At 36.6% G+C, this 12,579-nt stretch overlaps 1 protein-coding gene and 1 pseudogene across 2 annotated transcripts; both read left to right on the top strand.

The window, feature by feature from the left end:
* The first annotated feature begins 1,140 nt into the window (after positions 1-1,140).
* LOC113288351 lies at positions 1,141-5,183 on the top strand (annotated as a pseudogene).
* Positions 5,184-6,815: 1,632 nt separating this feature from the next.
* Positions 6,816-10,354, top strand: LOC113285854 (WAT1-related protein At1g25270-like). Of its 2 annotated transcripts, none has more exons than XM_026534594.1 (7): positions 6,816-7,082; positions 7,297-7,359; positions 8,193-8,309; positions 8,936-9,182; positions 9,275-9,433; positions 9,649-9,800; positions 9,905-10,354. In XM_026534594.1, the coding sequence occupies exons 1-7, from the start codon at positions 6,880-6,882 to the stop codon at positions 10,215-10,217; spliced, it is 1,254 nt and encodes a 417-aa protein (XP_026390379.1). In that variant the 5' UTR covers positions 6,816-6,879; the 3' UTR covers positions 10,218-10,354. The 2 variants fall into 2 exon arrangements, with proteins under 2 accessions (XP_026390379.1, XP_026390380.1); XM_026534595.1 differs by having other exon boundaries at positions 9,961-10,067.
* Positions 10,355-12,579: the final 2,225 nt, after the last annotated feature.

Here is a 12,579-nt window from a genome sequence, read left to right as displayed (position 1 = left end):
AAACAGTAATCAAACAAACAGTAATCAAATAAACAGTACATAATCAAACAAACAGTAACCTCACGGTATTCTTAATGAAATCAACATGCAATACACCGATTCCACCCAAACACAGCCTAATTAATCGTAACTTTAATCTTTAATCAAATTATCCAACCAAAAACAGATTACCCCAAAACAAACCATACCTTTAATCTTCAATCAAATTTGCCCGCACCCGATTAACGAATAAGATTAGTCGTTTCTTTCACAAGAACTCGTTTCTCCGCACCCAATCAAATGGCCGTCACATGAGATTTAGGTATTGCCCTAGATTTTTACTTAGGTTTCGTCGTTTTTTTTTCTTCTGTAAAAACGTAGGTTATGTAAAAAGAGGAGGAGAAGAGGATAAAAGAAGTATATATTCAGACGCTCTTTCCTAAAAGCGCCCCACACAAACGCTATTTCTGTGCACGCCCCATCGAAACGCATTTATTAACAACGTCCCAACTAGACGCACTTATTAACAACGTCCTAACCAGACGCACTTATTAAAAACGTCCCAACCAGACGCCTCTTTCATGCACGCCCCACACAGACGCTTCTTCAATGCACGCCCCATTCAGACGCTCCTTCTATAAACGCCCCAATCAAACGCATCTTGTATAAACGTCTCACCCAGACGCATAAGCCATTAACGCCCGAAACATACGCACTTTATATCTCCGTATGAATGGGACACACTTTTAATCCCCGTCCCTGTAGACGCACTTTCCATCCCCGTCCCATATCCGGCGTTAATTATACCTACGCCTCAATCAAACGCGCATTATACCTACGTTTCACTCAAACGCATAATATAAAGCCGCCTAATCAACAAACGTGAATATAATTTCCGTCTGACATCGGGCGTGTGTATAAGTTACGCTTCACCAAATTTGGTGTTCTACCACTGCGCTTGAACACCCAGAATACCAAATTTTTTTGGTTTTTAGTCTTATTTTTGATATTTGGTCCGTCTCATGGCTGTGGTTGCTCTAAGAACCAAACTATGGGCGCAAAAATTCTAACAAGAAAATAAATCCAATTCCCAGAAACTGACTCCGATTAGGAGGATGACTCGCCTCCCCGAGAGACAAGGGGGTCACTTTTGGTTGGGTCTCACCTGAGTGAGATCTTGGAATCGGTTTTAAGGGACAATTATCTTTTTGAATCATTTCTGATTTTGCTCTTGGTTTGGTGGGGTTAGGTTCACCTCGAACAGAACCAGCTCCTGCTCCGCCATTAACAATTCTGAGAAGAACCGGTATCGACTTCAGCTCAACATTTAGGTAAATGATTCACTATCCTCTATTTATATCTTGTTCAATCGACAGTCAATTCGTTTATATTAAATTGGAGATTTTTCTAAATTGGGTTAAAAATTAGGGGGAAAGGTTATGTAGATTCAACTAGTTCTGGTTTGCTTTTATGAACAAACAGGGTTTAGGTTTCTGGTTTGCTTACCCTCAATACCACTGTGGAAGGCAACAAACATTCTTTCAGTATAACTACCGCAATTCATACATTTTCGCAAGGACAATTCCCTTTGCGTGAAATGGTTTCTTCCTTTAGTTTCCAAGATGATACTTTTTGTATGTCTTAGAAGCCCATCTTTGTCTTCTATGGTGAGACTTGAGCTTGCTACCAGCTCTCCCACACCTCTAGTCTCCTTGTATCACATTCACAAATTTCATCTATAAGAATATATGATATCTACTTGTTGTAGAGAAATGGGTGTGTTATTTGAGTTATGATTGAGTTCTTGATCTTCTTTCGATCATGTTCAGGTGTTGATTTTTTAAAATCAAGATGTTCACAATTGGTGGGAAGAAGCTTAAGCTAATAATTTGAGACACAGGTGTGTTCTTCGGAATGTTTCCTTTTGTTCTTTGTAATATCAGTTTAATAGTTAAAAACTTAGAATAGTTGCTCTCCAATGTGCGATTTTCTACAGCTGGTCACTAGATTGGACTTTTGGTTTTCCGAAACTTACTACTACGTTTTGATTGTAGCTGGAAAAGGGAGATTCAGGACGGTAACAAGATCTTACTAAAGAGGTGTTCAAGGAGTCATTCTTGGTAAGCCATTGCATATACAATTCTTGTTTTTTTTTTCTCTAGTCTTGTATTAGAATATCAGAAGTTTCCATTTAGCTTACTTGAAAACAAAACATAGTACCGAACATATGATGGCTGTAATGTTGAACTTGAATTCTCAAGCATTCATCCATCTGCCACCAATGGATCTTTCAGCATCTGCGTCCCATCTAAACTTCAGGATGATGAGCCATAGCACCTATTGGTGATTGGAAGCATTGTATCAAGCAAGTAATTCGTACATACATTATCTGGATCACAAAACCCTTCATCCTTTTTCGTATGTTATTTTGAATAATTGCAGCTTAATATTTATCCATGACTTTTATTGTATTTCTGGTGTAGTAATTGTTAATTGCGTGGAAGGGGTCAAATTATATTAATCCTTTCTTTTGGTTTAATTAGTCTATGATGTGACAAAGCGGGAAACATTTACAAACTTGTCAGGTTGTATAGCACATCTCTTTTTAAAAGAAACTTTAAATTACAAACTGAAACAGGGCAATGAAGGACAGAAGGAGTGCCTAAGCATTCCCAATAATGAAAGATACATTGAAGGGTCTGTTAAGGAGAGTCCAACCTCGTAGAACAGTCAGTCCAGTATGCCATGGCATGGAGTACATGCCAAAACCATGTGGCGGATGTCACCAAGCCAGTTGGGAGGCCTTTTTAGGAGAAGATTCAGTGTACAGTGATGTAGGTCCTATTGTTAAATAAAAAAAAGTATCGTTCTCCTCCACACAATTTGAAAAGATACGGAGGTGGGTGCTTTTTAGATGTAATCCAGATGGTCTTGCTGATTACTGTAGGTATTTTCTGATCAAAATCTTTAATCTTTCAAATTGTATACGGGGTAATTTAGATACAGTGGTAATGGACGATGATTTTGCTATGTGTAGCTACTACTGTGAACCTTTTATCCATTTCGCAATCTACTGGAAAGGAAGTATCGGTCGACGAAGTCGACAAACAAACAGTGTTCATGGAGTGGCTGTATGAAAGGTACTGAAATCTTAAAGCAAATAAACAACTCTGAATTTAATGGCATGGTTTGATTTGTCTACATTTATGCAGTTCGTAGTATGTCCCACATTATTAAATCTGTTTTATATTGTCTATACTTCATTAGAGTAGTGAATCTGCCAGCCAAATCAATCCTCACTAGTTTATGCATATTGCAAATTGTTAAGTAATTAGAGTTTACTAATTTCTTTATTTATGCTAAGTTGCTAACTGGATATTTATCTGTTCCCTTTTTTGTTCCCTTTTTTGTTAAAGATTTTTATCTGTACTTCACACAGTCATAATGGCACCTAAGGCAGTTCCTCTATTTCCGTGGTCTTTTAAAAATCTTGTCTCCAGATGGTGTTGGAAAGGTTCACATCCTATTCTCATTACCATTTACTAAATTTTGCACTTATGTCCTGATGTGTAAAACCAAGTTTTGGTGTTTATTTTGAACTGTAGGTTGGCTACAAATGCTAATTGTATTTTTTTTTTTAATTGTTGTGGCGATATTTAAGAGGTCCTGTTGGAGCGAAAGAGTTTACTAAGTTCCGGGTGGGTGAATTGAGTTTGTTTTGTCTCCAAGTATCATGAAGAAAAAGTTAGTCGCTCAAGAGAGTGGTTTTTGCATGGCGGCAGACACCACATTTAGGAGCAAGAAAGCTGATGGGCCACAACGGTTGACGCGCGGAGTTGGTGATTTGGAGAAACCCAAAATCGGCAGTTTCCAACATCTAATGGTAGATGAAACTAATTTCCTTTCTCGGTGGCAAGAAAACAATGGTGTCTGTCAGTTACACTGTAAGTTATTTCATGGATCTCCTTTCGGATTTGGTCTTGAAAGTGTTGCAGAAACCCTTTTCTAGTAGTAATTTGTGGCCTAGTGTGAACTACAAGCTACTGAAATAGATAGAAACAGTGTTGTTAAAGGTATTTTGTAAACGCAAAGAAAATGGTTCTGACTGCATGGAAATGAGAAAAGGATTTATGCCTGCAGAGCCATGTTCTCGTCTTTCATAAACTGTAGGAAATTTTATTTAAAGTCTTCATTCTCTTCTTCTCATCTAACTCTGCAGTGTTCTACTCATCTAACTCTGCAGTGTTCTTCTCATCTAACTCTGTTGCTATGACCTGCACAGGCCTTGGAAGTCATCCGAGAGCTTCAGAAGCACTTCCCCATCAAAAGAGCTCCGATGAGTTTAAGGCTCATCATACCTGAAGAGAGTTCACGTTCTCCAGTCTCATGGAAAAGCTGAATGCATGGAATGCAGAAATTGTTTCGAAAGACAATGATCAGCTGTCGTTGGTAAGTCCGAAATTTCTGAATTTTGGCCAGTGTAATACATGTTTATCGTATTGTAGAATGTGTGTGGGTGTTTAATGCTCCTTATATATCTTTTCCGTAGCTATTTTTGGTGTTTAATGCTCCTTATATATCTGAAACAGGTCTGTGATATTGAGCCTAGCTTTTACCAAGACCATGATGCTTTGGTTAGGAATCTACATGGTAGGTCACAAATACTAGCCGTATCAGTGCACTTTGAGAAGGATACCTACGTTGACCACTATGATGATCATGAGGACATCACTGAATCAAGTGATCACCCTAAAGTATCAGTGAACACTGCGGAGTTGGAAGGGATCAAATTAAGTGAGGGATTACAGAAACAGTCAATTTCCTCAGTAAATAATGTTGCTGATAAGATAGTTTCCACTGTTAATGGTGATGCTGAAAAGAACAGTGCTGAAATTGAAGCAGAGCAAATGTAGTACTGGCAATGCATTTGTTGGGGATGTCAAGCAATACCCTGAACATAATCTGAGGCGAAAGACTAGGCAACCCCCTCCACTCACTACCGATGAATGCTTGGCAAGTATTGATATGGGTGATACACAAAGTCAGACTTCAAAGAGTACTCATTTTAAGATCACTTGTCACTTATCTTTGGCTGAAATTTTTGCAACTTAGTAGGTTACTGTTTCTACATGGTACTTTGTACACTAAGAAGTTCCCCGTGTTTGCCAGGTTTTAAGAAAGAGGGTATCAGTAACTTCGTGTTATATCTTGTTTTCTAACTAGGAGTAAGTTGTTGAGAGCAAATCTTAAGGTGGAATCCATCAATCTTCCATCTTCCACGCCACCTTAGCATTTGGAACTGTGGATGGAAGCGCAAGTGTAATGGTGGAATAGCAGAAACGCTATTCTTAATGGAGCTAAAAAAACGCAATTAAGAATGGAGCTAAAAAAACGCAATTAAAAATGGAATTTTTTTCTTCAGCCGTTAGATTTTAACAACTCATTTTAAATCTAAGGATTAAAAAAAAACGCAATTAAGAATGGAGTTAAAAGAACGCAATTAAGAATGAAGTTTTTTTTTTTTTTTTTTCCAGCCGTTAGGTTTCAACAACTCATTTTAAATCTACGGATAAAAAAAAACACAATTCTTAATTGCATTTTTTTAGCTCCATTCTTAATTGCGTTTAACGCTATTCTTATTGTCGTTTAGATGGATTCCATGGACCCTCCACAAAACCATGAAACTTTGCTTATTTTCTGTGGAAAACCCTAACTTAGAAGCCACTAGACTTAACATTCCATGAATTTTCCACATTCGGAATAGATTGGATTACACTATAAGACTTGCTCTGAAAGGAGAGGAATGCTAAGTGGAGTCTTTTAAATGATTTTTTTGCAAAACCAAGTATACTTGTGGACTGACATTTATTTTTGCTCATTAGTTTCTTTTTAGCTCCTGTTAAAAAAATGTTTAAATGCTTAGTAGTTTCAACTAGAATGCGGTCCAGGTGAAGAATGGATGGAGTCTTAATGACCACCAACTGCAGTACACTTACCAAAGAATAGAGCACAGAATTTAATGCAGAGCGCATAAGGGTTTTTATAAGTACATTAAATGGGGTTGTAAATCCTATGAAAGAACTTTTTCCAGATAACAAGTCTGTTTGCCATCACCTTTCAAACATTGGAAAGCCTACTAACTTGATAGCGCCTGTTTCAGAGATCCGCACTCAAGAAATGGTCACGTTTTAGTTGTTGTTTACATACAATTTTTGTGTAAAAAAACAGAAAATACTAAAGTAATGGCTCCAGCGACAACCATCCATGATGCTATTTTTGCACTTTTAGTGCTAGCTTATAAATGCTACAACACAACGGCGTCAAGATCCATATGAGTCATGATAATGGTTCTATGATCCATTCTCTCTAGAAGATAAAAGTGGCTTTGGCTTTGCAAGAAGTAGAATTCTTTCCTGTAAATGCTTGCAACAGCTTGCAACAAACCCCAGTTAATGTACCAAATATGCAAAACAAACAAGGGTTTAGCTCATACAAAATGCTTTCTAAGATTCTCCATCAACACACTTGTATTCAGCAGTGGAGTACAGTCATACCACCATTTAACGTGTCTATGTAGTGCCAGTCCAGAGTAGGACATTTCTCGTTGCACGTGTCTGTCAACCATACACGTGCATGGAATTTACGTAAACGATTTGGACTTTTTACCTTCAACTTTGGAAATATCACAGAAAGTCAAGAACCTCTCATTTTTACTACACGTAACATCTCTTTGTCTCCAAATTTTACTCCCTCTTTGATATTACGATCTCTCTAGATCTTCCTCGTCTATAAATACATGAATCGATTTCACATGCATTCACTAGAAGTGAGAAAGACAGAAGTCGAAACAATTCGACTTTCTGTGTTGCATGGTGAATTGGTTTCTATATCATCATCACCATGGGGTATAGTTCTAAGTTTTGCAGAAGATTGAATGGGGTGAAACCAGCTTTGGTAATGGTGGTGGTACAGATTGTATTCGCTGGGATGAATGTGTTTTACAAGTTAGCAATGAATGATGGAATGAATATGATGATTTTAGTTGCTTATAGATCTTTGTTTGCTACCGCTTTTGTTCTTCCTCTTGCTTTCTTCTTTGAAAGGTTAATCCCTTTTCTTAGTTTCATCATTTTTTAGTTTAATTCGCATTTAGATTATAACATTAAATTCATCTAGATTTTCTGATTGTTCAATGACTGTATTTTTTCAGTTCATTGAACATTGATTACTTCATTAATATTGAATATCCACCATGCTACAAACAAATTTTGCTCTATTGTTTAGCGTTGTGATTCTTTTTTTGCTGTTGTGTTGCAGGAAAATCATACCAAAATTGACATGGACTATAGTGTTCCAAGCCTTCCTTTGTGGGTTATTTGGGTAAGTTGAGAATACTAATACACTAATTTTTTTGATTGTCTTAAACAAAGGAGTTCTAATTCAGTTTCAGACATGGAATTCATAAGCCGTCTGCCCTAAATAGTGTACCCAATACATATTTCATATTTGGGATGTTTTTTGACTCCCCAAATTAGTGTTGGCGATTCACTCAGGTTATGCATTTTGGCAAGAGAATCAACAGTGCAACACATATGAGATTGTCTCATCTTTTATAACTAGTCTATTTTGTATCACGGTTTTTATTTTTTTGTTTTGATTGTGCCAAGAAATTTCTAAGCCGAGATAGTCACAGACAAAGTGCTGATTTCTTTGTTTCTAATGTTAAAATACAAGATACAAAGATCAAACTTACTGGTGAGAATACATTTTTATTTGGAAATCCTTCAACACGGGGCTCGAGAATTCTCACATTGGGACGTGGCTTTAAATTGGCTGTCACATTGGGACGTGGCTTTAAATTGGCTGTCACAGCCAACACTCGGATTAACCCACTAATGAAATCCCAATAAGTTGTCATATTTGTACAATGGTTTGTCAATTTCATAAAAGCTATTTTTTCCTTAAAAGGTTTTTTTCTTGTTAGAATTTTGGGAGTGGATTCACGTATAGAAGTAGCTAAAAGCAGTTGTGGTTTTCAACTTTTCATTAATTGGCATCATAACTTATGTTGCATTTTTAGGATTATTTATTTGCAAATCCTCACAGAACACGTGACCTCAAGACTCAGTGGGCAGTTGAAAAAATCTAATTTGAATTGTGGTTTTTTGCAAAGCCATGATTCAAAATTGAAGTGATGTTACTGATTTTTACAGGAATACTTTGGCTCAAAACTTTTACGTAGCGAGTATGCATTTGACATCCGCATCATTTACAGCAGCAATGGCAAATCTTATCCCAGCTATGACATTCATTATGGCTATTCTTTGCGGGTAGGTTTTGATTGGCTTAACTTTCTCAGACTTCACATGTTACTCTCCATTATTACTGTAGCTTTATTCAACCTGTTTGTTTGATAAGTTAGCTCGACTAATTTTGAATGATAGTGATGATTGAATGTACAGATAGTAGTTGAGTTCATGTGAGTAGTAGTTACTAGTTAGACAGGGTAATGGCTACTGCAGGAATTGTGAGTTATAAGAGATCAAGATCAAATTATAAAGGTGGTGTACATGTCGTATAATAATCAGTAAAAACAATGGGTACCAGACAAAATTGGTAATTTCTACAGATAATGAGTAAAAATGTTAGACTATATCCTGCTAAGTGCGACTTAGGTAGTATATAAATAAATGAAAAATCTTAGGCTTGTTTACGGTAAATTTATTCTTAGTCTTGCATCTTAGGCTTGTTTACGGTAAATTTATTCTTAGTCTTGCATAACTGACAGCTTGGTCATGATTTGAGAGGAAACACATAACGCTAGTACTCGACAGTCCGTGTTGGCATTCCGTTTCCGCATAATATCCATAGGTTTTCTAGTGTATGTTACCAGAAGCAAATTAGTGTGAATTGATATGACTGTATCTAATATTAATTTTTTTCTTTTTCTCTTCAGATTTGAGGTGTTAGGGTTCGGAAACGTAGCAGGGAAAGCAAAGGTGTTGGGGACATTAATAGGTATTAGTGGTGCAATGTTGCTCACATTTTACAAAGGTGTCGAAATTCCGATGTGGTCGACACATGCATTGCATATCCATCATGACGATCACGGAGGACAGGTGTCGACATCTGGTAAACGTGTATTGGGTTCGTTACTGGCTGTTGGCAGTTGTTTGTGTTATGCCACCTGGTTGATGGTTCAGGTGAATTTTGATAAATTATTTCTTAGTCTAGCTAAATTACCCCCAACTAATATGGAAGTTTTGCTTCTCTTTTTGTTTTTGTTACTGAACAGACCAAAATGAGTGAGAAAATTCAATGTTATTATTCAAGTACAGCATTGATGTGTGGAATGGGATCAATACAAGCTGTTGGTTTCGCTCTGTGTATGGAGAGAGATTGGACACAGTGGCAGCTTGGTTGGAATATTAGGTTACTTGCTTCTGCTTATTCGGTATGTAACATATTTGATGTGCATGCATTGCTCCAATAGATTGACCATGTTATTTTTGATATGCATGCATAATTATAAGTAGAGATGCTCGAATTGATTGCCCATGTTTCTCCGGTTCAGCATGCTGACATTTGTGCCTGTATGTTTCCACACTAACACTGGCCTCATGTGTAAAGTCTATTTCTTGCCATGTATATGTTCTGGTTAATTCACAGGGTATCTTGGCCTCGGGGTTAATGGTGACTTTAATTGCATGGTGTGTACATGAAAGAGGTGCACTTTTTGTATCAGTTTTCAATCCTTTGATGCTTGTGCTGGTAGCTATTGCTGGTTCTATCCTCTTAGATGAGAAGTTGCATCTTGGAAGGTCAGTAATCATTAATTGCTTGTAAGGTTGTTAACGATGATTTTTCGTCGTTTGTTTTTTAACACGCAATAGCAATCCTGTTTGGATAATTGTCGTGTATGCAGTGTCTTAGGAGCGATACTCATAGTAATTGGTTTATACTTTGTATTATGGGGAAAAGCTAAAGAATTGAAGAACATGTCAAAGCTGGTGACATCAAAAAGCTCCAGAAAATCAGAAATAATCCAAGTCATAGTTACCTCCAGTGCGAATGAGACTACCGTCGGCAACTCTAACACGGTGATGACCAGGAGCATCATCCCTTCAGATGAGATTCAACAATCTATGGGGGAAAATAGTAATAATACAACCAATTCTAGTTCAAATACTAACGATAGACTAGAAGTGAATCCATCAATCATTACAATTGCCTGTTGATCATGTAGCAGGCGGTTTTGTATTCGCCTTAGGCTTACATAATTCTGTGTCGATGGATATTGTTTAGTTGTCATGAGCTAAATTAATATACTCCCTCCCGTCCACTGTTAAATGACCTAGTTCAAATTTGCTTTAAAGCAAGTAATGGAAAAAAATATTTTTAAGCATATTTTATAATTATATCCTTATAGATAATAATTAGTGAAATTTTGAAATGATTTATCTCTCAAACTACACTATTGAAAAGCATTTTAATACACATAAGTAACGGATATAAATATGCCTATCAAATTATGCCTATTTCATATATTTTTTATAATCAATTAAAAGGATAATTTAAGAAATATCTCATCGTTTAGTGATATTGATCACCTACGCAACGAATATAAATATCCTATCAAATTATGCATATTTCATATATTTCTTATAATTAATTAAAAGGATAATTTAAAAAATATCTCCTTGTTTATGATAATAAAATCTAAAAATTGATAATAAAATCTAAAAATAAATAGGTCATCTAATAAGGGGACGGAGGGAGTACTAAGTTTTATAGCGTCACCTTGATATGAGTACTAAGTTTTATAGCGTCACCTTGATATAATGCTTGTCATGAGATAACATACCAAACATCAGCAAGCGATCCGATATAAGCAGGTTGTGAAGCTAGAAGAATATAACGACCCATCTTATAATCGCAAGTCTCTTTGAAACTCTTTCTCTTGATCTCATAAGGTACAATCTTGGAAGGTACATCTATCAACACCTTCAACTCATCTGCATCGCCATCTCCTTCCACAACTATCTTTAATATATGGTAACTACGCAAAACACCACCGTTTCCATATTGGTTTCCACCCACTGTAATCAATCTCCATCTCAAACACACCGAACAAATTAGACGTTGGCGCCTTATCACGTAAAATGATATACATATGACCCATGCAGTCTCCAAAATACTTTTGTTCAGATTTATAATTATGCATCTCATCTCTAAGCCATGGCGTTTGTTCTAGTACTTGTTGAGCAATGTTGAAGTAAAACAAAGTAGGGGCGTTTGTTGTAGTACTTGTCGAGCAATATTGAAGTAAAACAAAGTAGGGGCTTCCGCTGTATTGTCAATCCAATTCAAACAACTAATGGAAACTGCAAGATGAAACTTAGCTTATATAAAGACAACTCTCTTTATTGATGTTTAGAAAATCTCTCAAAACTAAACACGAGCTCTAGTCTTGCTCATATGATCAACCACAACTTTGGTGATCATATATATATAGAACTATGAATTCCTTTTCCTAGTCCTATTACCTTATTACATGTCTTTCCTTTTCTTAGAACTAGATGACTTCTAATTTCCTTAGGATTACATCAATTTCCTAATCTTGTCCTAACCAGCTTGTTAGTGACTTTGAAGTTTAACCAACATTCTCCCCGTTAAGCTTCAACCTTACCCGTGACATATCTTGTACTCCAATCAGTTGTCTCTTTTCTTCAAACTTGATCCGAGCTAATGCCTTTGTCAATATATCTGCTTTCTGCTCAGTTCCTGGTATGTGTTCAACGTTGATGATCTCCTTCTCGATACATTCTCGTATGAAATGATACCTTTTGTGAATGTGTTTCGTCTTCCCATGAAACATTGGATTTTTAGTGAGTGCAATTGCAGACTTATTATCAATCTTGATGAGAACTTTTCCAGGTTCTCTTCCTTTAATTTCACCCAACAAATATTGAAGCCATATTGATTGTTTAGCTGCTTCTGTTGCAGCCATAAACTCATCTTCACAAAATGAGAGGGCTACAGTGTCTTGCTTCTGTGAACACCATGTAATAGGTGCTTCTCCTAGATAAAATATATGACCAGTTGTACCTTTTCCATCATCTTGGTCAATATTATGATTGCTGTCACTATACCCAACAATTCCTTTTGATCCTCCTCGACCATACTTCAATCCACAGCTGATTGTTCCTCTTAGATATCTCAATATCTGCTTTATTACATCACCATGAGACTTGCGTGGACTCTGCATATAACGGCTTGCTACTCCCACAGAGAAAGCCAAATCTGGTCTTGTGTGTAATCAGTATCTTAGGCATCCAACATTTCTTCTATAACTAATTGAATCAATCTCTGCTTCTTCTTGTGCCTTTGAAACTTTAAGTCCAAACTCCATTGGTATCTTAGTTGGATTACAAGTTTCAAGTCCTGTTTCTTTCAGAATTCTCCTTGAATAAGCTTCTTGTTTAATCTGAATCCCATCTACTCCTTGATGGACTTCTATGCCAAGGTAATAAGTGAGTTTTCCGAGGTCTGACATCTCAAACTTTGATGACATTTCTCTCTTGAACTCATTGATCACCT

The sequence above is a fragment of the Papaver somniferum genome, chromosome 6 (assembly GCF_003573695.1).
Source record: "Papaver somniferum cultivar HN1 chromosome 6, ASM357369v1, whole genome shotgun sequence".
NCBI lineage: Eukaryota > Viridiplantae > Streptophyta > Magnoliopsida > Ranunculales > Papaveraceae > Papaver > Papaver somniferum.
This window is presented reverse-complemented; position numbering and strand designations above follow the sequence as displayed.

Coding starts and splice junctions, on each gene's coding strand:
- LOC113285854 (XM_026534594.1), top strand. CDS start 6,880: ATGGGGTATAGTTCTAAGTTTTGCAGAAGATTGAATGGGGTGAAACCA. Junction 8,310..8,935: donor ATTATGGCTATTCTTTGCGG/GTAGGTTTTGAT, acceptor TTTTCTCTTCAG/ATTTGAGGTGTTAGGGTTCG. Junction 9,183..9,274: donor CCACCTGGTTGATGGTTCAG/GTGAATTTTGAT, acceptor GTTACTGAACAG/ACCAAAATGAGTGAGAAAAT.